This window comes from Drosophila busckii, chromosome 3L (assembly GCF_011750605.1).
Source record: "Drosophila busckii strain San Diego stock center, stock number 13000-0081.31 chromosome 3L, ASM1175060v1, whole genome shotgun sequence".
NCBI lineage: Eukaryota > Metazoa > Arthropoda > Insecta > Diptera > Drosophilidae > Drosophila > Drosophila busckii.
The window spans coordinates 16095927-16122973 of NC_046606.1; the positions used below are offsets into that span (position 1 = coordinate 16095927).

At 42.9% G+C, this 27047-nt stretch overlaps 2 protein-coding genes across 8 annotated transcripts; both read left to right on the top strand.

Moving 5' to 3' along the window:
- The first annotated feature begins 256 nt into the window (after positions 1–256).
- On the top strand, positions 257–3592 carry LOC108599531 (putative mediator of RNA polymerase II transcription subunit 29). The gene is given in 4 exon segments (XM_017986414.2): positions 257–580; positions 649–727; positions 1181–1407; positions 1410–3592. Coding segments are annotated over 2 exon segments (1926 nt in total). The 5' UTR covers positions 257–580; positions 649–727; positions 1181–1311; the 3' UTR covers positions 3240–3592.
- Positions 3593–4812: 1220 nt separating this feature from the next.
- On the top strand, positions 4813–26589 carry LOC108599530 (rootletin). Of its 7 annotated transcripts, XM_033293762.1 has the most exons (13): positions 4813–4979; positions 7979–9916; positions 9980–10900; positions 11087–11305; positions 15765–15890; positions 15947–17092; positions 17248–17415; positions 18872–18895; positions 19061–19741; positions 21125–21778; positions 22413–24508; positions 25016–25126; positions 25727–26589. In XM_033293762.1, the coding sequence occupies exons 1-13, from the start codon at positions 4953–4955 to the stop codon at positions 26064–26066; spliced, it is 8451 nt and encodes a 2816-aa protein (XP_033149653.1). In that variant the 5' UTR covers positions 4813–4952; the 3' UTR covers positions 26067–26589. The 7 variants fall into 7 exon arrangements, with proteins under 7 accessions (XP_033149653.1, XP_033149654.1, XP_033149655.1 ...); XM_033293763.1 differs by lacking the exon at positions 18872–18895; XM_033293764.1 differs by lacking the exon at positions 17248–17415.
- Positions 26590–27047: the final 458 nt, after the last annotated feature.

The window sequence follows — 27047 nt, forward strand, 5'->3', positions numbered from 1 at the left end:
CTGTTACTGATTCGTGTTTCGTGGGCTTATTTAAAAGATTCACGGGTAAGCAGAATTCCTAATTAGCCAATTGGCTCGAAAAGTTACCATTTTAACACATCGTTAAGACGAAGTTTCAACAAAGAAATAATTAATTATACTCTGAAAGATTGAATTCACGAAGGACACGATGGTCCATCTCTAGTTACAATTGTTCAGCAATTATTCACCATTTAAAAGTGGCGGTAGGCCAATGTTTCAATACAGTCGATAAGGTTGGCATGTCGCCGCGTTTATTTTATTTAGTTGGCAACAATGGTTGTGTACATTCTAACAACAACAAACCGTGCATTAATTTAATTTTCATTTGCTCAATTTGTGTTTATTTGAACGTTTTTAAAACAAAATTTGTGTTATTGTTTGCACATATCGTGCTACGCGCATACTAAACTAAAAAAAACATTGTTAATATTGCTTGAATTATTGTTTTGTTGTTTTTTTTTTTTTCATTACGGTTTGTTTGTGTCCAAAGCAAAGTGACGCTATGCGACCGCATTACTGCGGAGCGTAAAAACAAAAGACAAGGTGCGCCACTTAACGGGTAAGGTTTTCTTAAAGACAATTTATCTTTCTTCTGCTCCAATTCTAAGTAAATTCTTATGCTCGCAGTTACTTATTGGGTTGCGGAAATACCAAAGTCGCTTCAATAAAAATTAAGGCAGGGCAGAACAACGGACGGCGTCTTTAGGTGAGTCTCGCATAAGCTTACACACACATGCAAGCGCATGCATACGTTGCTCTCTCTGTGTGTGTGAGCAATTACTTGTTTTTTTGTACATAAGACATATTCTTAATTTATGCATCAGTTTGTTGTTAGTTTTAAGCGTAGTTGTTATCGTCCTTGGTTGTACAGTTGCCATACACACATACATACATAGATTTATATATACACACACACACACGCGTACATTTTGTATATGCATAAATTATTCAAGCGTTAAAGGACATTGGTGTTGGCCAGTTTGGAAGCAGCTGGAGTGGTTGTGGTGCGTGGTAAAAGGCAAAGCAGCTGTTAATTTTACGTCCAATAAGCTAGTGCACGTCTCTAACAAAATAAAATCGAAAACAACAAAAACTCATTAAAAATGCTAACGCATCAACAACACTAAACAAAAAGCATGAGAGTGAAAATTGTATGAAGACTGCTTGTTGTCATTCTAGGCAAACGCACCGCAACCAACGCCAGACAGCGCTCCCATGCCAGCTCCAGTCCAGTGAACAGTGTAACTGTAAATGCAGCAGCAACAACAATAGGAACAACAAGCGCTGGCGATGCAATTAAAAGCGCCAAAGAGCAGGAATATGGCCAGCCTGAAAGATGACGAAACGCCAACAAATAATCGACACAGCAGCAGCAGCAGCAATAACAAACAACAACAACAATACTTGCCAGCACTAGCAGCAGTAGCAACAATAACAACACAAAAATCCGAGGATGCCGCTGCAAGCGAGAGTCCTTGAGGCAACGCAACCAGGCGCTGGAGCAGCGTCTGAGCGAGAAGAGCTGGCTGCTGCAACAAATACAAAAGCAGGAGACGGCCATAATGCATGGCAACTATGAGCATCTAACGGTGAACGAGTTCTTTGCGCAGCTCGCGCAGCAATACAAACATGAGCAGCAACTGCAGGCGCTGGCCAAGGACACCGCGCTGCTGCGACGCAAGCAGAGCACGAGCAGCAGTCAAAGTCACAACAACAACAACAGCAGCAACAATAATAATAATAATAGCAATAGTAACAACAATAGGCTATCGGAAACGCAATCGAACCGCAGCTCAGAGTATGACAACTACCAGCCAACGTCAAGCAATGTGGGCGACATGCTGGTCATAGGCGTGGCCCAACAGCAGTCGCAGCAGCAGCCGCATGTGAAAAGCGCGCTTAAAAAACGCCCCACACCCACGCCCACAACACAAATGCAGCTGCGCCAGCAGCAACACTTGCAACACCAGCAGCAGCAACAACAGTTGTATGCGCAGCAGCACGCCAACTACTTGCAACAGCTGCAGCAGCAAGATGTCATCTCCATGTACTCGGCCAACTCCTCGAACGTGGCCACGCTGCGACAGCAACATGTCTCGCCACAGCAGCAACCCATCATAGTGCAGTGCGATAAGTACTACTTGTCGCCCACTCATCAGAGCTACAATGAGGGCGGCTTCATCAAGTCCAGCCAGAACATCAAGCAGTATGTTTCGCCGCTGGCTTCACCCAGCGCGCTTAGCTACGAGCAATCCTCGCTGCAGCATCAGCAACATCAACGCCAGCTGGATGCAATCTCGCTGGCGCCCAGCTACATAAGCGTGGAGCTGGAGAGCGTGCAACAGCAGCAGCAGCAACAGTATCGCTGGCGTTCGCAGTCACACATTGCAGCGCTGACGCCGCCGCACGCAATGCCGCAGCAGTCGCATTCCAGCGATATGCTGGCCGCGCCCTTGCCACGATATGGCAGCAAGCCGAAGCCGCTGGATGAGATCTCGCTGCTCAGTGAGAAGAAACCCAAGCCCAAGCAGTGGCTGGAATCCTCACTTGATGGTCCCGCTGTGGTGCGTCAATTGGACAATTCCAGCACCAGCGCTCATAGTCCTGCCAGCAGCAGCAATGGCAGTGGCGCTGCTGCCGCCGCCAAGCCACGACCCAAGCTCAGCTCACAGTCCATGTCTGTATCTGGACGTCATTATTCCATGTCCGCGCAACGCAGCACGCCGCATAATTACGTGCACAGCGGCTACGCTGCTGTCAGCAGCTCCAAGCTGCTGCAACAGGCCGATGAGCGTTATGCCAAGCTCAGTCAGTCCACCTCCTATCTGAACGCCATGGAGCAATCAGTGGGCATCTCAGCATCCTATGCGCTGGAGCCTTTGGATATACCGCCCTTTCGCAACTTGCCGCCCAAGCCCAATCAAAGTCAGCAGCCCACGCCGCCGCCCCGGCCACCACCAGCCAATAAGGATAACTTTAATAATAATAATATTGGAGGCATATCGCACGCGCTGGTGTCGCCACCGCTTGCAGTCGCCACAGCAACGGCTGCGGCCAGCCTCTCGCCGGAGATTCGCATTGAATCGCCCAAGAACATGACCGTGGTGCAGCAGGCCACCTTTCAGCCATATAAGGAGGTCACCAAACCCTTTGAAATGTCCGATTTCTACAAGTACTCGACCAAGTTCAAACAAAAAGAAGCCGGCCGACCCGAATGACGAACACTCGACACTTTACTTGACTTTTGCTTTACTTTATGCTTTACCAAACTGAAATTGGTATCGTTACTTGCGAGCATGACTTGTGATTAAACGATTATATCTGGACTAACTAACTAATCAGTATGTTTAACAATACGCTCTAGGCTTACGACTTGCTCAAAGACAGACAAGAAAATAACTGAACATATATCTTCTACTTATGCCTTTTACAATTTGCCTTTCTCCTTGACAATACATTTGCTGAAAATTGCATTTACAATCGAAGTCTCGAACTCGAACTGAAACGAAAAATTATTAATTGTTACAAACTATTTTTGTATGCTGCATTTAATACAATTTTTGTATTCATGTGTGGGTTTTTATAAACAAATTTATAACTAAAATAAATGCAATTATTTTTGATAATAAATTTAAATACAAAGTACTTATTTACTAGTGAAAAGTAGCGTATAATTTAAGTTCATTTACATAAATATTTGTTAAATGTTTATGTAAATTAACAAAAGTTAGACTAACTAACGACCGGATTTCAGCCTTAAGTTCTTCAAGACAAATCGTAGCAGGCGAAGCAGTTATCAGTTGTTCGGAAATTCCGAATCGGAATATAAAGTGACTAATTTGCTACTATTCATTCCAAACCTCTTGAAATTTATCTCTTACCAAAAGAGATCTGTGTCTCCCAAAGCAAATTCGAAACTGATTTTGGGTTGCTTTAAGTTGATTTGAAATTCTTTGGCACCCCAGTATACATATTTTAAAATTAAAAAAATTTGCTCTTAATTTTTTTCAACTATTTAAATAATAAAATATAGTCCAAAATATTTAAATTAGAAATCAGAATTCGACAATATTTGTCAAATAATTTTTGATTGGCTCAGTCCATTGATCTCGTATTGTCCCGTGTGATTTTCTTTCAATTGTATGTAGCAAGTTATCTTCCAATTAACTTTATTTTGACAACTCCATCCGATCATAATTCCCATTCATTGACTGCTCCGTGTCTTATGCTGTCTCTGAATTCTGTGCGTTTATCAGTTTAATTGTCTGCGTAGGTGAACATATAGACGGAACAGACACAAATCTCTGTGCATATTTATAAAACATGTCGTGCTGCGGCTCAGTGAGCAGCATGCAACAGTAGCAGCAGCAAGCAGTTCCGTTCGCTCTTTTGTATTTCGAAATGTAACCAAAAATAAAAGATAAAAGTCGTTGGTGTCCGCCTGGCGCGCACTCAATTGATTGGTTCAGTTGCATTGAGCGCGCGGTTACGTGCAACTGAATTTCAGAACGGTTGCACTTCAGTTGTGGTGCCATTGGCTGTTCTGGTTCTGGATTGTATCTTTTGGAGGAGCCACAAAGTCCACGAGATGATTGTTTAATAGCAACAGCGCATAGTGTAGCTTTTCCCTTTGTCCGCGTTTTAGTTTAGTTCTGTCGGGTCAATTGTAAGCAGCGCATCTGTTAGAAATTTTACGTAAAACTGTTCCCAACATAACCTGCAAAAGAATTCTTCCCAGTGTAGTATAAGTGTCTACCGAATCAAGAAAAAAAACAAAGCAAAGCAAAAACATTAGACTAGAAAAATATAACTGACAGACGCAAATGTTTAACCAAATATTTTTGGGTTGCGATCTCTAGTGCAAAATAACGCGGTCAAGTGTGTGCAGTGCATTTTGAGTATGAGATGCATTAACTAAAACAACAGACAAGATGAATATATATACCATATATGATTGGGTATGTAAAATGTTAATAATTTATGGCTCAATAAAAAAAAATATATATATATTTGATATAGTAATGCGACAGCACTAAACGTTATAGGATTTCAAAATATTTATTATATATACATATATTATATTACAAAAAAAACATTTGAAATTACCTAAATGTTTTAAGAAATATGAATATATACATGGGGCATATGCTTAAATATAATTTAATTACTCAGACGCAGCATTTGTGACATGAATTGGGGAGTATTAATTTTAATTTTAATTATATACATTTAAAACCCTATTTTGATCTGGTATCGTGTTAGTTAATAATAATTATTATTATTGTTTTATATAACCTTTTTTTTAATAATTACTTTTTGAAATTCCTAAATATTTACTTTAGAAATTTGTTGAATTAAACAACAATCATCATTTAAACATATATAAATGTAGTGTTTCAAAATTAGTTTAAATTACAAATATTCGTACTTTTTGTTTACTTTTCAAAACTTCTTTATCTGCACGTGTTTGGAGCAGAAAACAAAATCCAACAGCGCCTTTGACCTTTGGTGCGGCTCGCCTAGGCAGCCGTCGTATAAATCAAATAAACATACGGAGTTGAGCGCTTTATCAACACAGGGCCATCAACATAAACAGGGCACATGTTGATGGGGCGCGTTGCCAACATGTTGCCCACATGGGAGCCACACAACTTACGTTCCACATTGTTGTTTATAAATACGAAATTGGAGCGCATTCGGTGCACGGAACCGCTTGGAACCGTTGCAAAATTTGTTTTCACGTTTATTATTATTTTTTTATTTTCACTTGCGCTCGCGCTTCGTCGCTCTCTTTCTCACTCTCACTCTCTTTAGCTTGTGGCGTACGCTTCTCAGTGCGTTTTTCTTTTGATTTCTTTGGATTGACTGCTGATTTGAATCGCCTTCGCCGGCGGTTCTGCTGAGCGCGGCATTTTATTTATAACAGAACTCGCACTGCAGGCGGTCGTCACTTTGCGCTGTAAAAAATCCACATAATAATAAAAAAAAAATATAAAATATCGCGCGTCTACGTGTGTGTGTATTTGTTAGTGTGTGTGTGTGTGTGTGTAGAGTTGTAAAAAGAATAATGAACAAATTGACAGCAGCGTGCAATTGGCTTGTGTGTAAATAGGCGATCAAGGCGACCTTAACCATGAGTGAAGCTAATGTGAGTTAAAAGCTAATTCAATCCATTAATGTCTGCTATAGCTTAAGCAAATTAAGCAAACATATGCGTGTCTATATAGCTGAAAATCTAAACCCACTAATGGCCACATGTCTTTGACTTATGTCAATATAAAAGAGGAGCGGCCATAATGCTTCACGCCCACAGAATCTATGTCAAAGGACTCTCTCTGCATATGAGAGGGAAATTCGGGCGTAGAAAACTTGCAATTTCCACAAGACACGCACACACTTTGGTCGCTTCGTAACCATGACAATGCTTGAATAGTTTTATCCTGTTATGTTCCAGTTTCTTGACAAGTTCAAGGACGTTGCAACGGCCGCTGTGACATTATGAACTAAACAAATTAATTCACAATGAATTGCCACACGGCGTATACGCAATGCCTGAGCTAATCATCTAATTGAATCTACAGCTCAAGTGTGGGCAGGCTTTCAATTAGATGCCTGCCATAGACGTCTATGTAAATGCAACATCTGCAACTCTAACAACTGACAGTTTGCTTATTACAAAATTTAAAAACTTATTTTTACGAAAACACCGCAACGTTTCTAATTATAAAGAAAAAAAGGGCAACTTGATGCTGCCGTGTGCTGCCCACCACCAGCACAGCTGCAATCCATCAAATAGCGCCTGAGTCAGCCAAACAGCAGATGCTAATGCCAGCACCCAGCACACTCCACCCACCCCCACTCTCTTGTTCGATCTATGGCACTATGCGCTAATAATCACTTGAGCTGCTCGGCATTTTGTGTCAGTTGCGGGTCAATTAGCTGCAGCTCTATTCCAGCGTATCAATGCTCTTCGACTGATCGCGCGCGCCACTCCCCTCATCCGTTCGTCCCTCCTCTGCTTGGGTTGATGTTGTTGCAGCTGAGCCCAACAAATCTGTGGCAAGGCGTGTGTATGTCAGACAGTGCTTAACCCCATAATCCTGACAATTGCTTGTCGTTGACTTTGCTCAAAATGAGGTGACATCATTACGAAAATTTCATGTATTTATGGCGGCAGACGTGCGCCTCAATCGCAGCGCTGCCAAGTGGGCCAAATGACAACAACAACAACAACAACATCTTTGAACAATGCACCCATGTACATAGATATTTGTTTATAAGCACATGCGTGCCATAAACAGACTCGACTGATGATCAAGTTTGCCGAAACTAAAAAACGAAAAATAAATATTTTTGCTAGAAAACTGCAATTGAGTTTGTATTTTATATTATTAAACAAAGTAAATTCCGACTAAATAAGTTATATTCACCTGTAATTGTTAAATTTATTGGAATAGGAACATCTAGTCACTTCAACAGTTACCGGACACCATACAAAACATTGGTGAAATTAATATGCGTATATCAAAGGCGCTAAACAATTCACATCGTCACCATTACCAATTAACAGTTATTTCATAAACATCCTGCTTCGTTTCTTTATTCTAAAATTTAACCTGGATATAAGATTTTTACGTACTTAGTACGTGTTATTCAATATTATTTTTATTCTTCACCAACAAACTCAACAATTGCTACCAAAAGAAAAAAAAATTGAGATGCTATAAGTTTTGATAAATATTTATTTTAATTCTACAAGTTCATGTACATTAATAAATTATTTTAGCATATTACTTATAAAGAGCGAAAACAAAATGTCTTTACAATTATTAGAAAGTGTTTAAAATGTTTTAATTAAAAAAAAATCACTAACTTGTTGAATATTTGGAATTTAACTACTTAAAATACGCATTTTTGTTTTATTTTTCTCAACATATTTATGCTTTTATTATTCTAGATCACATCATTGCTGCGTCCGCGCAGTGGTAGTGTCTGTTATAAGGCTATAGAGACGCCTGAGGACGTTGCTGCAGCATCAACAGCAACAGCAGCAGCAACAACAACAGCAACAGTTGCTGCTGTTAAGCCACACGTAACAGTAAAGAGCAAGAGTCGAACTTGTGGCGAGGCACAACATGTGCATGTCGATCTTATACCAACATTAAACTTTAACTTCCAAGCAACAGCAACAACAACAACAACAAATAGTAAGGCAGCAACATCTACAGACGACGCTGAGTTAGCGCAACATGTTGCTAAGACAGCGTCAGCAACATGCGCTGTTAATGAAGACGATGCGGATGCTGATAACAGTTCCATACGGACATATATAGTGTCAAGCAGCTTTACAACATCGAGCAGCACACCCTACGCCGTGAGCTCCACAGACACTGCGGAGCTATTGCGTCAACAGAATAATCTCAGTTTGACTGAGGACGAGCAGACGATTTCATCGTTTAGCATAGAGCAGCCCACCAGTTCCATGACCATTGACATGGCTGAGCCACAGCAACAAACCGCAACAACAACCACAAGAAGTGAGGTGACCAGCAGCAGCGATGTGCTGGGCAGAGGAGCTACCAACAACACAACAACAACAACGACGACAACAACTAGCAGCAGCATAGAAGAGGAAATTGAGGAGGCATTGGAGCTGAGTGAGGGCGTGGAGGAGCAGCTGCGCTCCAATTTAGACAGCACAACAGATGCCAAATCCTCACAAGCGCCAAGGGAACAAAGTGCCAAAGCCGACAGCAGCGAGGATGCTGCACAGTTTCGCATCGATGATGCAGAACTCTCGGGCGGACAGCTGGCGCAACATTTTCTAGTCGCCGACGACAGTGACGAAGAGGATGAGCAGGAAGATGAACAGCAAACATTATCAGAGGACGATGATGATGACGACGACGACTTTGATATAAGTTTGCCTTTGGAGGGAGCCAAGCCTGTGCACTCGCGGCACGAGGAGAGCGAGGAGCAGCCGCAAGGCGAGGAAAGTCTAAGCAACCAAAGCACCACCGATGATGTCTCTGACTTTGTGGATGAGCCGCAGCTGGTGTCCAGCTCGGCGCAACTGGAGCAGGATCACTCGCTGGAGGAAATAGTAGCCACCAATGAGTCTATAGAGTTAAGCTATGAGCCAGAGGAGCACACAATAAGCAGCACGCAGCAAGCCGAGCAGCTGACAGACCTGGATGCCGTTGCCACGCCCCTAACGGGCAGCCTGCAGCCTCTGAAGCTGCCACAGCTGCAGCAGCCGCAACTAATGGAAGCCAAGTCGGCCAGAGCATTGGAAACGCTGCAACTGCAGCCAGAGCGTCTAGAGCTAACCATGCTGGACATTGCAGACGACAGCGAAGAGGAAGAGTGTGCGCTGCAGTTGATGAAGCTGCGTCTGCTGGCTTTGCAGCAGTCGCAATCGCAATCGCAGTCGCAGCTGGAGCTGTCTGGCAAGGCTTCACCCACAGAGTCGCCCGCGCCGCAAGTTAATTTAAGTGGCGAACTCAAGCAAATGGAACGCGTGCCCATGAGCGAGTTTAGCAAGGATGTGCTTGAGGACATAACCGAGGAGAGCGAGCGTTTGCTATCGCTTAGCACCAACGCCGAGGAGCAGCAGTCGCTGTCCATTGAGGAGTCCAAGACGCTGCTGGCGGCAGGCAAGTTGGCCAGCAGTTCCAGTGTCATCTCGCTCAACATGCTGCAGCAGCTGGAGACGCAAGTACAGCAGCTGCAACAGCAACTAGAGACGAAGGACAACTGCCTGGCCTCACTCAATCTGCAGCTGGAGTCGGCGCGACGCGAAACCAGCACAGGTCCCGGCTCAGCCAGAGACTCCAGCTCGCTGCAGACAAACTCCACGGAATATCGCACGCTCCAAGAGGAATACGGCGCACAGGTGAGTCCATCAAACATCTATTGCAATTGCTATAATGACTTGTCGCTCTTTTCTGGCTTACAGACCTTGGACATTTATGTGGAGTTGTCGCGTCGCGATGACATGATTGCCAAGCTAACAGAGTCACTGCAGCAGTCGCTCGGCGTGCGTGAGCAGCTGCAAACAGACGCTGAGCGCCTGGGCGGCGAGTTGCAAGCGATGCGCCGTCAGCTGGCTGAGGCTATGCATAAGATGAAAGGCAGCAGCGACTGGGAGGCGCAGGCGGGCGCGCGTCTGTCTGAGATTTCCATGGACTTGATAAGCGAAAGCGAGGATGAGCTGGCGCCACATCTGCCCAACGATGATGATGAGCATGACTTGGGAGTGCAGCCGCTGCCGCCCGAATGGCCGCCAGCGTTCAGCAAGCAAATTGAACAGTTCCAGAAGTGTCTGCTGCCTGGAGAGCTGCGTCCCTTTCTGCTGGTGCAGCGCAAGTTCGATGACTACTTGACACAGCAATTGGCCCAAAGCAAAGCGGAGCATGCAGCCGAGCTAAGCCGCTGGCAAAGCGAGCAGCAGCAAAGCGAAGCCACGCACACCAAGCAGATGGAGGAACTGCGCAAATACTTTGAGCAGCGCTGTGCGGACTTGGAGAAGCAGTACTCGGATGAAATATTCTCGCACAAGTCGCAGCAGCTGGGCGGCGACAGCTCCTCGGAGTGCTCAGAGGCCGAGCAGCTGCCACTGGAGCTGCCCTCCAAGGACTCAACGCCACGCAAGCGCAAACGCGCCGAACTGTTGCTTAGTCCCAGTCATCGTCAGTTGACGCCCAGTGGCGTGGATGCCAGCAAGCAATGCAAGGATGAACTGGAAATCGCTGAGCTCAAGATCTTCTATCAAACACACATACACGAGCTGAAGCGTGGCCATGAGGAGCAGCTGCGCAAGCTGACCGAACGCCTGCGCTTCTATGAACGTCGCCAGGTCGAAGACGAAGACTTTGTGGTAAGTTCACGATCGAGTTGCGGCATGCTACACTTTGTGTTACAATCTTACCTGTTGCTAATGTTTACTAACTGTTGCTGACATGTTCTTGCTTGTCTCTCTTTAACCCCCGCCCCGCCAATAAAACGATAACCCACAATGTTACTACCTGGCCACCCAACTCAACACACACGCACATTAACACAGTCCACACCCACCAAGCTGCCGCCTACCTGCGCCGAGGCTGCCACCCCCGCCGCCGCCGCCGGCAATACCTCCTTAATTATTATTGATGAAGACGAGCTGAATCCGAACAACGAGTCGCAGGTGATTCAACGCATTATTGCCGAATACGAGCGTCGACTGCAGGAGCAACTGGCGTTGGCTCGCCAGGACATTGCCACCGAGTTGGAGCAACAAATCCAGGTAAGCTTTTGTCTCCCCCTTCCCCCGCACTCACACTCACACTAACTGCATGCTGTGTGATTCACGCCAAACTGCAGCATGAAGCGTTACAAACATTTCCATCTACCTTATAACTGTTTAGGATTTATTTATATATTTATTTGTGCGCTCGTTTGATCAAAATGTTGTGATTGCTCGCGCAGCGTCAGGCGTGCAATGTTTTTGTCAACTTGCCAGCAAATAGCAAATAGTGAACGAAAACAAAGCAAAAAACAATTCACATTGGTGACGTTTTACCCCTAGAACTTTAAACTGTGCGTGTGGCCGCCTAGAACTTAGAGATCTATGCGGCTTGTGGCTTGGCATACTCTACCTTATGATTTATTTATTTATTTGGCTCAGAGAGTTGGGCACGGGCTTGCTCGGGCTTCTTGAGCAGCGGGCATCATCAAATTATATATTAACATCGCGCTGATCCGGGTCTGTAATATTTATTTCGACCCTTGAGGGGGCTTTGGAATTAATAAAGTTCGTGCCTGTCCTTAAACTGTGCTATGTTTAGTCTGAAATATTTTCCTAATTTATCAAGTGTGCTTTAATATTATATTTAAAAAAGAAAATAATTTTTGTATGGGGAATAGAAAAATATGAATATTAGTTACTTATAATTAAAATGGATTAGAAACAACATCCAATCATTTCTTCTAATATTTGTTGAGGCCTTTGTGTAAAGTCCACAGTAAAGTCCGATTTATTATTATTAGAGTCATTTTTTCAATGAAATTAAGTTTCTCTTACAGTTAACATAACGGTCGCTCTAATTTATTTTATTTATTTTAATTGAGCCTAGAATTAAATTCTATGGTACAATTGGTATAGCCAGAGCAACAAAGGCTTTCAGGCTGTCTAATATATTTATTAATCATAATAATTATGGGAAATACCCGTTTTCTAAAGCTTTTTTTTGTGACGAGAATTCTAAAAATGATCTCAAATCAATCAAACGAAGTAGATGTAGCGTATTTAAAATATGTTTGGTTTCATTTTATGCTTTGGAACAACCTGAATGCAAACAGACTGCACTTTGATATCAGCGAGCTATTTTTAAGGCCAAAGTCAACGATCCCAGCGGTGTGCATTGACTTATGTTGCACTTCATTTAATGTTGCAGCAGTGACATTATGCTGCGACGAGCAAATGTGGCGAGGCGCTGCCTAATTGAGTTCTCCTCGAGATTTATGTGTAATAGGATATGCCGCTCGGCTGAAGCATAGTTCCTGCAATTCCGCTAGACAAGTCAACGGTTAACCAATGCGTAGACTCAGCATAACGTGTGTCCCATTTAGGCTGTCAAAAATAGTCGCAACATATGCACATCTTATGTGTATTGTGTGTATGTTGCCGCTTTTTGTCTGCTTGCCAATAAAATTTAGCAGACGCGCTGCCTGTCAGTTGACAAAGTTTCCCCCCCAAACATACAGATGTCCATATATATTTATATATATATCAACTCGCACGCTTATTTATGTTTATCAGGCTAGCGCGCCAAATTTGTGGCACATGTTTGTCATTGCATGACATAAACAAAGACAGACCAAAGTCTGTATTGAAGTATAAACATACACATAAATTAAAGTTGGACCGCAGCTCATGCGGCCCCCAAAAACGGAAGTGTTAAGGGTAAGGGTAGGCTCACGGCTTAGAATGAATTAACTGCAGTCCAGCAGTTAAATTTAGAAGTGCCAACAAATGAATGCAGCCTCAACTCGATATATACAGACTGACATATTTGTAATTTGAGTGCAATAACAATGCGTAGAGTTGTGCCCTTATGTCCGAAAATTAACGAACATAAATTTGAATTAATTTTAACGCACGCACAGCAGCGGCATTCGATCAAGCAGTGTCTTATTGCACTGCTTTGCCAACAGAGAATAATTCTAAGAAACCCAGTGATAACAATTTATTACACTGATCAACATTTCAGAGGATCGATTGATAAAACTTAAGTTCAAAATACGTTTTAACTTTATATGTACTGAATGAGTTTATTTTATAAATATAGATGGGTTTGGTGGACATACTGGAAGATTTATATAAAATATATATATTTAGCTTGCATTCAATAATATAAACGTATGGAAAGTATACCACAGAATCCAGCGAAATTGTAGACTAGCCATTTCAGCAATAAATGTTTCGCAAACATTAAATACTTAAAATAATTGCAGACATGTTAAATTTATGTTTAAACAAAATAATTATTATTACTTGTGGCAAATATGTTTAATTATTTGGTTTTTATTTTTATTTGCTTTAAATAAATTGCATTTGCATAATTAATTAAATTAAATAATACTTCTAGACTTCTAGCATTTAGTATTTGGTATAAAATCAAAAATAATTAGATGCTGAGAGGCTGTTAGTTATTAAACTAGCTGCAAAATGTGAGCGCATGTGAATATTGAGCGCAGCGAGTAATGTTTCTTTTCACGTCCTCGCGTCGCTGGGTGCAGTCGGCATCGCTCGCGAGAAGATCTGCGAAGAGCGTTAAATAGACCGCGCTCCGTGACCATCAGCTTAGTTCATTGCGTGATTTCAATGCGTGCGGATGCTGAGCGGAAGAAAGTGAAATATTGTGAATATAAGAACGTACAATAATAAATACTTATACATATATCTACAAAGTGAATAATATATGTACATGTGCGTATTTGTGTTGAAGAGGTTTCTAAATGATTGAAATTTGCATTGCAAACAAATTGAGTTGTTATGATGAATTATTATTAAATGAAATTGTCATAGAAAATACGTTCATAGATCAACATTAATTTATATCTGTGTGTGTGTGTGTGTGTGCAACGCGCCAAATTCAAAATTAACGGTTTTTATGTTCATGTTGAATATACATAGATGCATGTAAAGGAAATTTTTGGATACCAAAGAACTGCCAAAAAAGTAAGCATCAAGTTTAACAATTTTAAAATAGAATAAACAAGCGCCATATGCCTGTTTTGGGATTTTATTATGTCTGGGCCTACAAATCTCCAGAGCACTCGAAACACAAACATTTGACAAAAAGAAATTTTGTATAGCGTGAAAAATGGAAATGGAAATGTCGTTGCCCTTTTTCCCCAAAACCATAAACCGTTTGCGCGCTCATTTCATTCCAAAATGTGTAAAGTTATTTTGGGTGTAAGGCTCAAAATTTTCTGTGGTTTTCGAGTGTTTGCTATTTTGAAGTAAATTTCAGTATTTTTAGAGCGTCATGCGGCGCTGGGGAAAACTTTACGGAATTTTTGAGTTAAAGCGGATGCAGAGCAAGAAGTTTCTAATTAAATGTAGCTGCTAACAATTGCTTGCCCAATTTACTCCAATTACATTATCAACTTGAGTGCAGTAATTAACGACTACAGTCAGCATTTATTAGCGTATTTATTATAAACATAAACAGTTTATGTAGCAGCTTAATTTTACGTTTATCGCCACTTTGATCTAAGAAAGTTTTGCATAATTTATGACGTGCAGACTGTGTGGTGGCACAATTTTAGCTTTGAGTGCATGTACGCCACGCATTGCGGCAGCTAAAAATACTTAGTGCAACCACAAATGCAAGCTGACAAAAATAAATCTCTTACTAGCAATCATTTCAATTTTAAACAAGCTGCATTAAGACCATCATGAAAATGGGAATTATAGGCAAGCAGCAATGTAAATAGGCGTTGAGAACAGAGCTGCGGAAAATAATAATCGCAAGCATCAAAGATCATGACTCTTTAGCTGACAGATAAGACAGCCAATGACGTGCAAGTCGTAGCGTTCCCTAGAGATGGGCATAGGATTTAATTTTAATATTGATAATAATTAAGAAAAACTGTAAATTGTAATATGGGGTGGAGTCTATTGAAAATTTGATTAGCAGTCGAGCTCAACTTTAGTGTTGGCTTTGTAAACAAATGTGTCACTTATGGCAAAAGAAGAGTTAAAATAAGGCTATTCAAAGCTTGGTTAAAAAACAATTAAAGAGAATTTATTTATATGAGCAACAATTTGTTGCAAGCACAAACCACAATTGCACTTGCATGCAACATTGAGTCTTAATTTAAAAATACAGCCCTTTAGTCAGCGCTGCTATCTGAACATGCAACAAACTCCCTCAACGCCTTGGTGGCACATATATTAAGATTTATGTGCTGCACGCGTCCGCAGACAAAGAATTGCTTTGCAGACGAAATGCATTACCACTGCGGAGTGCTGTTGTTGGCAGCTCGATAAACAAATAAAACAAAAAAGCGAACAGCAAAAGTTCAATATAATTTGATGCATAAATATTTGGCTTGAATGCGGCTACAAACAATAAATATTTAGACTGAATTGCAGCTTATCAAAGGGTCAAAAGCTGCGGACGCATGTTGCCAACAGATTTCTACAGACATGCCCCAAGTGTTGTTTATTTATTTGTGTTGTTGTCTTCTTGCAGAGCTTGCTGTCGGAGAGCGCGGCCAACGATCAACATTGGCCCAAGGAGCTGATTTTGCTGCGCGAGAAGTTTACGGCCAAAAGCCAATTGGAAATAACGCAGCTGAATATCAAACATGCTGAAGAGGTAAGTGCGACAAGTAGAGATCAAGTTAAGGCTTTAACTAATAAACTTTCTTTTAGATGTCGCGCCTGAAACTTGAATATGAGAAGCAGCTGAATCGCAAGAACAAGCGGCATTTGACATTTGATGCTTCACGCGACTTGGACAACATCATAAGCGAGCGCGATGGACTGCGTGAGTTGTCCAAAAGCTTTCGCCACGTGCTCTGCCGCTTGGCCAAGTGTGTGGCCAACTGCGAGGATGATTTGAATGCCACCTTGTCGGAGGAGGTGCAGCGCATATTGACGCAGAGTCGCGGCCATGAGAGTGGCGAGGATGTGGAGCATACGCTGAGCAGTTCACTGCTGCAGGTTTCGTTCAACAATACCAAACGCCTGGTGCCCGATGTGCACAGTCTGCTGGAGCTGGTGGAGGATCCGAGCCTGCTGCAGTTCATCGACAGCAAGAGCAATGAAGAGCAGCAAGAGGACTTTGATCTGGGCGACTGCCTGGAGCGTCTCAAGTCCGAGGCAGCGTATTTGCTGCGTCTGTCCGAGGATCTGGCGCCTGAAGTGGATGAGCCAGAGAAGCAGGAGCATGAGCAGTGCTGTGAGGCTGAGGATGGTCTAAAGACTACAGCGGCAAACGGTGTGCTCAAAATACTGCGCACTAATTCACTGAACGATCAGCAGCTGGGCGAGGCGCATCAGCGCAAGAGCAGCCAAGGCGTGCTGCTCAGCAAGCCGCACAGCTCGCTGCCCATTGATCTGCAGCAACATGCGGGCAAGGCAGCCTCCGAGCTAAGCTTCCAGCTGGTGGAGCTTAAGAATCGTCTGGTCAAATCGGAAACTGATCGCCAGAAGCTGCAGCAGCAGCTCAGCAACACCATCGATCGCAATGCGGAGCTGGGGCATGAGCTGCAGACGCTGCGGGATCAACTGTCGCAGCTGAACTCGCTCAATCACACAGACTATGCCGAAGGCTACGGCCTGGGCGACATGAAGAGCACGCCCACGCAGCTCGACACTTCGGCCAGCTTTGTGCAGCTGCAGGAGCGTGCACGCCAGCTGCTCATCTCGCCCACAAAGCAACAGCAAACGCAGCAGTCGCCTGATAAGCCAGGCAATGCCACTGTGGAGCTGCTGCAAATGATTGAGGACTTTTGTCGCGAGGGCGACAAGGTGGTGGAGTGCAACAAGAAGGACCGCGAGGATCTGCAGTCACAGGTAAGAACACGCACTATAATCTGTGTGCCACGCCCCCTTTAATCTGTGTGCTAAACGCATGCAAGAAATAAAAACGCCAGACAGCGCGTTTCTCTTTTGTTGACCCTTACCCTAACCGTACTACTACTACTACCAACCTCATCATCAATCGACAGATCGACACTGCCGACAAGCAGCTAAAGGCCACGCGCCTGTTTCTGGAAGAACAGGCCGCTGAGCGCGAGCAGGAACGCGATGAGTTCCAGCGCGAGATTGAGCAATTGAAAGCGCAATTGCGCGACAAGGAAAAAGAGCGCAGCTCCTTTGCCAATGCCTCCGAGGAGGTGAGTGCTTGTCACTTCACTACGCAAGGCTGCTCTTCATCAGTTCTTGCTTTGATTTTGTTTTCCTTTGGGTTTTTCCTTTACGTTTTGATTTTGTTGCGGTTTCGTTTCTTTCTCTCTCACTCTGTTATTGTTGCTAACAATTTGCACGTTCTAACAAATGGTTAAATGTAATTTGCACATTTTTACACGCCTAACAAACTTTCTAGTTCATTTGACTGCACACAAACAGTTCATAAAATTCAACTTAATTTCATTTCAAAATAAACAAAATTGTTTATGTTTTTATTTTATGCAAAGCTAAGCTGCACCTGTTTAGTATTTTCAAAAAATATTATACGCGCACTCGTAAAATGAGTGAAACTTTTGGGCCCCCAACTGCTTGCTCAATGGAGTCAAGGGCAGCCTGAATGATTGCCATACATATAGCTATAATGCTGAGGCACTCGTCTAAAGCTTTCGCAAGCTTGCTGCCATTCCTATTTATAGCGCAGAAATTAATTAAGTAGCGAGGGAGCCATGCGAAAGATTTCCATTTACAAAGTGCTTAACCTTCAAAATAAGATTTCACTCGATTTACATATAAATATATATACAATACATGTCTGGCTGTGTAAACAATTCAGGAAATGACTATATGAGGTTAATTTCCAATGAGATTACAGTTCGTAATTGCATTTTCCTGATATAAACTAAATTGATTTTCAAATGAATTCAAGGGAATGTTTCCGATCATTTTAATTTCATTAATACACTGCCATGGAGTTCATTAGGGACAAACAATGACATACCTAAAATTATATAAAAAAAATAATAATTTAACAGGAAAATGTTTATATTAAATCAGTATATACATTTCGAAGATTTTCTGTTATAGCAGATGCTATTAATGGAATATATTCTCATATCAGCGAAAGTCAAGTCCTTACTTAATTACTCATTTTTCTTTTTGAGGATTGTATTCCTTAAAATGTTGAAATATGAACGATTTATTGTTTGTTGAATTCGATTGAATTTTGTTGGGAAAAATTAATTTAAAGTTTTGTAATTCTTGTCCCAATACAAGTGCATAGGTCGTCTTTATGTACTAACAAAATTGTTTTAAATTTTAAGTTTATTGGGTGCAAGACTTAAGTATTGCAAAGCAATTTTATTCTTATTTAAATTTCTCAATGAATTATTACTAACAAAACTTTAAATTATGTTAAATTAAATATTATGTTTGTTTAGTATTAAGAGGATTATGGATTCTTTTAAGCAAAATATGTCAAACAAATTGACTTTTCGACCATTTGTTTTGATCTCTTTATTTAATTAAAATAACACTAATTTATAATTATATTTCTTGAAATATTTGCATGCACTGAAAAAAACTAAATTAATTTTAAATCTTCCTGCAACTATTTTCCAAACTGCACGCGTGTTTTTGGCCCAAAATGCACAAAACACACAAAAGTTGACGTTAGTAAAGCAGAAGCATGTAAGTTGGAAGCCTTCATACATACATCATGCCCACAAACTCACCAATATACACAAACACATTTATGTACGCTCTACTCGCTCACGCACCCATTAACGAACCATTTGTTAGTTCTTAGCTTAACTCAATTAGTTTATACTAACGCAGCTTTGTTATTCCCCACAGTATGCTCAGCTGGAGGCGCAGTTGTCGGAGGTCAACCAAAAGTTGGCCGAATCAAATGCGAAGCGGGACACGTTCGAAGTGGAGCTCAAGACATCCATCGATAAGATTTTTATGCTGCGCGAGATAATTTCGGAGCTCGAAACACAAGTGCAAACCAAATCGTTGAATGAGCAGGTGCTCACCGAAAAGTCCAAACAGCTGGAGGACTATGTGCAGCTGCAAATACGCTCCAATGATGCACTGCAGCAGGAAGTGCATAGCCTTAAGACAGACATTGGTGAAGGCTACCAGGCACGCATACGCCAGCTGGAGGAGAAGCTGCAACTGGAGCGTCCATCCGCTGAGCAAAGCATTGTGCTCACCCAGCTCGCAGAGCAACTGCGTGACATTGAAACCACCTTGGAGCAAAAAACCAAAACACTGGAATCGCTGCACAACTCAAACACAGCCTCCAACTCGTGCAGTCTGAGTGCCACCGAGGATGTCTCTGTGCATACCAAGCAGCCCAACATGCCTCGCTCAGCGGGCGGAACGCCATCGCCACATCATCACTCATTGACCGTGGAGGGCGTGCAGCGTGTGTCCGAGAAACTGGATAAGCACACGCGCGTCGAGGAGGCGGCCATCAAGCGTGTACGTGATCTGGAAATGCAAGTCATGCAAATGCGCGCCGGCTGTGTGGTGAGTACAATTAAAAATAAATTTGTTTGCTTTTCATTCAATCATGGCAGATACTATGTGATTTTAATGTATATATTACATCTCGTTATGACATTACACTGCGTTAGCGGCAAGCATGCTTAGAAATGTGTAGCAAGCGAGTCTCAAACCGCTGCCTGCTCGCGTCAGCATTTATTGCGAAAACAACTCGTTGCATGGCGGTCCTACCAAATTAGCCGAGGCACACACCCCAAGAACTAAACTGCATTGCATACAAACTCATGCGCACTTTTCGAGTTTCAGTTATGTTTAAAATATTTATACAAATTATGCTGCAGTGCTTTGCTTAAAAATATTTAAATTTAACGTTTCATTGGCAGCAACAATTTAAATTGTCAAATTTTTTGTTAAATTTACAAACTAAACGGCTTTAAGGCTCTTTATATAATTTGCATTTGCTAAGCTATTGAAAGTGCCAACCCTTCTGCTTTAGCCACTCAACACAGTTTTGCTTGCATTGGGGGATCATGCACAGTTTGAATTTAAACAAATTTTAAACTTCTTGTGCTCAGTTGCTGAGCAGCGCTCTTGTGCGACGCACCTAGAACAGATTTCTCTTGAAAAAGTTTATAAACGAAATTAGTGTAATTGATTGTGATAAACAGTGAGCGCAATAAATATGTTGTTGCGCTCAAAACATGAGCAGAGCAACAAATTCTTGCCCATACGAGTGAGTTTTGCGTTGAAATTTATGTTTGACAAGTGGAGGGCAATTGAATAAATTTTGATTGATGTGCATAGATATAGATGTATATATACTATATGCCAGATGTGTGCTGATGAATGCTGACAGCATTTGAGCAAAAGATTGTATAAACAAATAAATTATATACAACATAACTATGAATGTCATATATCTATATGCCAATGGATTGGCTAGAAATTGGCACAACCTTAGCTAAAAATAGCCTGGATGCCCTCGTGGCAGCTCCATTCATGCGCCCAGTTTGTGCCACATGCAATAAGAGAATTTATTTATAAACAAAAGCCAGTAAATCATTTGACGCACCTGCCTCAATCAACAAACAACGGCAACCTCAATCAAGCAACACTTTGTGGCACTTGCCACATGAGGCGTGTGTACAAAGCGCGTAAGCGCAGCCTAATTGAAAGACTAACTAGACACTAAATGCATTGTGTGTGTGTCTCAATAGGTTGCATTGTTTGTGGCACGTTGCAAGGCAGCAGGGCCCGCATCAAATGCTTGCCACAAACTGTGTAAACAACATCCACTCATCATTTGCATGCGTTCAATTAAAACTAAATTGCCAAAGGGGTCAGCTGAGGGATGGGGAATGGGTGGGTCATTGACTCTCGTATTTAATTGTGGTTTCTTTTTTGCAGGAATTGCAACATGAACGCGACTCGCTGCAAGGGCGCATTGATGAGCAAACTGAGCGCATTTCCACGCTGCAGTCGCGCCTGGAGGAGCAACGTCAGCGTGCGGAGCAACTGCATCGCGCCGGCACCTCGGATCTCAACTCACGCAACCATGAGCTGCAAAACGAGCTGCGCAATCTGAGCGAGCAGCTGGCGGCGCGTGATAAACAGATGGCCATGTTGCAGCAGCAACTGCAGCGCAGCAAGGATGAGATTACACGCCTGGAGGCAGAGCTTGGCCAGCGCAGTCAGCCCGATCGCAGTCTGGTGCAGCGTCTGGAGGCAGAGCTACAGCAGCTGAAGGAAAAGATGCGCAACGAGACGGTGCAGCGCCTGGCCATGCCCGACTTGATGGAGACCATGCTGGCGGACAAGAACGATGAGATCGATCATCTGCAGCAGCAGCTGGAGGCCAAGGAGCGCGAGCTACAGGCCGCCAAGGAGCAAATCAGTCCCAAGCAGGATGTCAGCGGCAAGCACAGCGGGCGCACGCTCAGCGACATTGGCTCCATAACCGAGTTCCCCGAACCGGAAGTGGACCGGCGTGCCGTTCAACGCAGTCCAAGCGCCACGCTGCAGCTGCCAGACAATGCGGGCGGCTTTCTACACCAGACAATGGTAAGCTTCCTTAATCTTTAATCCTTAAACGACACACAGCAAAAAAAAGTTTACTTTTGTAACTTATCCTATCAAGCAAAGTTTCTAATTATAGTGGTGGTTAGCTCTAGCTAAAAACTTTTAAAAATATATAAAAAATTATAAAAATTAAAGTATAGATTTATATAGATTTTTGTGCTTAAATTGGCGAATTGACTATATCATCAGTAAAGCAGTTAGAAGTTAACATAACTGAATTGTAGTTAAATTTGCATAGCTTTTGATCGGCTTATGATATTGTCAATATGTTAAAAGGAGAAGGCCTAGCCCGACAATATCTTCCATCCATCCAGCGGCTAATAGTGTAAAAGTATTATTTAAAGCTTTTCTTAAATACTTATTAGTTTCAATCTGATGTAAATTGATCGGTTCTTGTGACTATAGTGAGTCAATTATCATTGTCATGTAAATATTTAACATTAATATTTAGAATTTAGTACGAAAATATAGTTTTTAATGCAGCTAACCATCAATAATAATTGATAAATTTTTGCTTGAAGGAATAAAAAGTTACAAAAGCAAAACGTTTGTCAAAATTAAAATTACGACCACTGCATTTGAATATCAAGTTTCAACCCTCATTATGCCTTTGCAGGAAACATCCAAGGAAGCGGTGGCAAACTTAACCTACAAGCGCACGGATGACTTGAGTGGCTTTGTCCTGGCACATCCTGTCAACACATTTGAGCATCCGCACTACTTCCAGGATCAACACGCACTGGGGGTGACGGCCCAGAGCAGCGGCAATCTGACGCCTGGTCTGGTGCCACGCCATATAAATTTCTCGAATCTCACCGAAGACTCTAAGCTCAAGACTCCGTGCATGTTGCAGCAAACTCCGGAGCTGCCCAAGGCGCTGACACCTATGCCCGAGCTGCTGCAGCTGCAACAACAGCTAAACGATCTGGAGCAGCAGAAGCAGCAGCAGAGAACGCAGCTGGAACGCAATGTGGCAGAGCTTAAGGAGCAACTGCAGCAGCAGCAGCAGAGCGAGCAGCAGTATAAGCAGCGCATAAGTGCGCTGGAGAGCAAGTTGCTGGAGACGGCGGCGCTGGAGGCGTCGGAGCGTGAGAATCTGCGCAGAGAACTCAACGTAGTGAGCGCTGCTCATGACCAATACGTGCAGCAGCAACAGCAAACGGCGGCGGCGCGTCAGCAGCAAATTGAGACACTAACAGCGGAGCTGCGATCCAAGACGGAGCAGCTGCAGACAGTGGAGCGTGAGCTGGAGCGCTTGAAGCACAGCGAACAGAGCTCCAGGCTGTACTCGGTGGACGAAATAGCGCAGCAGGTGGAGAAGGAGCTGAACTATTCGGCACAGCTGGACTCCAACATACGCAAGGCCATTGAGAGCGAGGAGGAAAACAATTTGGACCACAAGCTGCAGCAGAAGGAGGTGCAGACGGACGATGAACAGGTTGCGCGCACTGGACACGGCACCGACGATGAGAACTTCACGGGCGAGCGTGAGCTGCTCAATCAGCTGGAGGCGCTGCGTGCTCAGCTGGCCGTGCAGCGTGAGCAATGCGAAACGATGGCCCAGGAGCTGCATGGCGAGAAGCTGCACTCGCAGGACATACAGGAGCAGGACGTGCTCATCATAGAAGCCATGCGCAAGCGTCTGGAAACCGTGCTGGATACAGAAGATGAGCTGCACAAGCAGCTGGACATGGAGCGCGAACGCTGCGAGCGTCTGCAAACGCAGCTGACGTCGCTGCAACGCGCCGAGAGTCGCCGCAACAGCTCGATGCTCAAGTCGCCAGTGGACTCGCCACGCAAATCGCCGCGTGCCGACTTCGAGTCTGAGCTCAGCGAGCGACTGCGCAGTGAACTCAAACTGCTGACGGCGCAGAATGAACGTGAGCGGGAGCGCTCGGCGGATGCGCAACGCAACAGCGAGCGGGAGCGTCAGCGTTACGAGAAGGAGCTGCAGGAACGGGTTGCCTACTGTGAGCGTCTGAAGCAGGAAATGGACAAGTTGGCGCGGGACAAGGAGAGCGCCGAGCTGGAGCTGGAGCATTTTAATGAGCGTCTCACGCTGCAGGCCAATGAAATTGAGAGCCTGGAGTCACGCATGGTCGCGATGCAGGAGGCGGAGACGCGTCGCGCCAGCACGCGCACGCGTCAGCATCAGGAGCAGGCCAAACTGCAGGCCGAGCTGCTGGAACTGCAGTCAAAGTTGCTGGCCGCCGAGTCAGCCAAGGAGACACTGGAGCAAAAGATTGCGCAGCTGCGCTATGACGTCACGCGCTCGGCACAGCGCGAGACGAAGCTGACGGAGGCGCTGGCCCAAGCCAACGACAGACTGGCGCACAGCACCGAGGACACTGTGCCCGCGCAGTTTCTGCAAAAGATGAAGGACATCAATGCGCTGCTGGCCGAGAATACACAAGAGAATCGCCAAATGGCGGAGACCGTGCAGTATCTGGTGGGCGAGCGCATTGCGCTGCAGAAGAAATGCGAGGAGCTGGGCAGCAACGGCGTCGGCGAGCTGGAGGAGCGTTGCCGCCAGCTGCTGGGACGCTATCTGCGCGTCGAGTCACATCGCAAGGCTTTGGTCTACCAGAAGCGATATCTCAAACTGACGCTGGAGAGTTACCAGGCCAGTGAACAACTCGCGCTACAGACGCTGCCGGGATCCCAGCTGCCGGCGTCGCAGCAGCAGCAGCGCACCAAAAAGAAGCTATTCAAGTAAGTCCAAGACCAATTCCATTAAACAATGTTTAGTTATTGTAATTGTTGCTTCTATTTAAATTATTTTAAAGCTGAAATAGTGATTAAATTAGAATTATAATTGTTTAGATCACTTAAATTTTCTCAATTATTTTGGGCACTTTTCAGAGATTGCGATGTCAATTTTGTTAATATATGAATAATTGGGAGAAGATGAGTGTGAAACAATAGTTTATACAATAGAGTGGTGTGAGACATGGTAGAGATTAAGTTATTAATTATTTGTACTGACGATTTATATTTTCAGATAAGTATAATAATAATAATCTCTGAAAATCTCGCACTATTTATTCATTGTTCGTAATTATTCTGATTAGTATTTGAAAATACTTTACCGGGACATTATAAATACAATCAATACAGTTATTATCCTAAATAATTTAATTAATATTTAACAGCTTTGATCCAAGCCTTGCCCCTTAAGTTGAACTTCAATCTAACTAATTTTGTTTCCCTTTTTTCTAGAACTGTCGCCTTAGCGATCATTGCCATACAGCGCATCAAGTACATCGGACGCATTTGGCACACGGGCAAGCGTATTGTGAGCAAGTCGGTCTTCACCATTACACAACAGAGGTAAATGAAGATATCTGTAGTAAAGAAATTGTACATAATCCATCTTTTCCATTTACTCTGCCCACCAGTAGCAGTAAATTGCCTCTAGTGACAGTCAATATGCGTGTAAAGCTCAGCAAGGGCGATAAAGTTAATAAATAGTTGCTCTAAAACTAGAAAACGATCAAAGGTTGGATCCCAAGTGTACAAAAATAATAACAATATTTTACTTAATCACAAAATCAAATTAATTGCAGCAATTCTGCATTGTAGTTCATATGTTTAACTTTTTTAAGAGCAGAGCTGCAAATTAAACATTCAATCAAATTGTAGAAGCAAAATTCACTTTTCACATTAAGCCGTATTAGTAATTCGTTAAATTTAAAATTAAAGTTATTCGTTTGCGTTTGTGTACTTGTCTCTAAAATTTCTCATTTAAAATTGCATTTATATTTTTCACTTACGTTCAATATATTTAACAGACTTTATGGATCCTACACTATTTATAAAAAACACCATAGCTAGCATTTCAATTAGTAGTACTCAACTTTAATACGATACGATACCAAAACATAAGAAACGTTAATTGTTGCAAGCATACTAATCTATATTTCCTTACAGATCTGCTGCGAATATGAATGCCAATGCGTCGGCAGCAAGCAATGCCAATCTGAATCTCAACAACAACTTGCCCACCAATGCCAACATTGGCAGGTCGTCTAAGCTATGCAACGGGCCAATCCCATACTGGCGCCAGTTGGTGAATTTCAGCGCGCTGCAGCCCATTGTCTTGGCCAACGACTACAGTCTGCAGAAGCCCCACTGTCACAATAACAATAATAACAATAACACAAACAATAACAATAACAACAAGGACAATGACAGCGATCTGCCAACGCTGGCTAAACTGGACTGGCCAATCGCACAGAAGCCGAAGCGCATCAATGCGCGGCACCATTAGTTAACACAAATTGGAACCTGCTCAAATTTAAGAACCCATATTTTTCTAAGTACCATAGACACAAAGCTGTAAGACAACATAATAATTTTAAATGTCATATTCCTTAAGTGTAAGTTTTAAGCTGTTTTGTGGCCCCAGCTTGATTTTGTAACTAAGCATGTAACTAACTTTTAGTTAAGCGCCAAACCTAACAAAACCCCAAGTGTATGTAAAACTTATTTATACCTGAAAAACAATTAGTTGTAATTCATTATTTGATTTAAGTCAGCCTTGTCTTGAACCCAGTATTTAATTATAGTTTAATTTAATTTTATTGACTAACAAACTTGCCTTTTAAGTTGATTTACAAACTGACTGCTTCAATTGTTTTAGCCTCGATTAAAGTCTACTGATTTATAACAAGTTAAGGCCTTATGTTTTTCTATTATTAATAACAACATAAACAAAATGTGCCTTGTTGGGCTAGGCGCTTAATGTTAAAGTTAAAAAATAAAAAACAATACAAATGTCGTTCAGTTGAAGTACGTCTAAAGTAAATTGCTTGTAGCGGATTTGACAGTTTGGTCAGCGCTGTCAACAACTCATTCAAGGTGCTTACGCTGCCACTGACAATTACCGTTACACAGCAGCCTTATCAGCATTGCCGCTGATAACGCGCGCAAGCTTTTCGCAGCCGAAGCGAAGGCTATGCCCACAGGAGCTTTTACACGAAGCGCGACAACAGCAACAACAACAGCGAAGCTGGCAAAAGGCAACTAAATTGCTAACATATGGTAACATTCAATGGCGTATCGGCTAGCATTTGTTATCCTGTCGTTGTGGCAAACAGTTCAAGTCTTCGACGCAGTGAAAAATAACAAAATTTAAATAAATTCGAGAGCTCAGTTAGTGAACAAACTTACAAAACTTGGTGTCAAATTTCTGCAGCTTATTTTGCTCGAGTGTGTAACAAACTTCTTAAGTTTTGTTTCTGAATTTAAA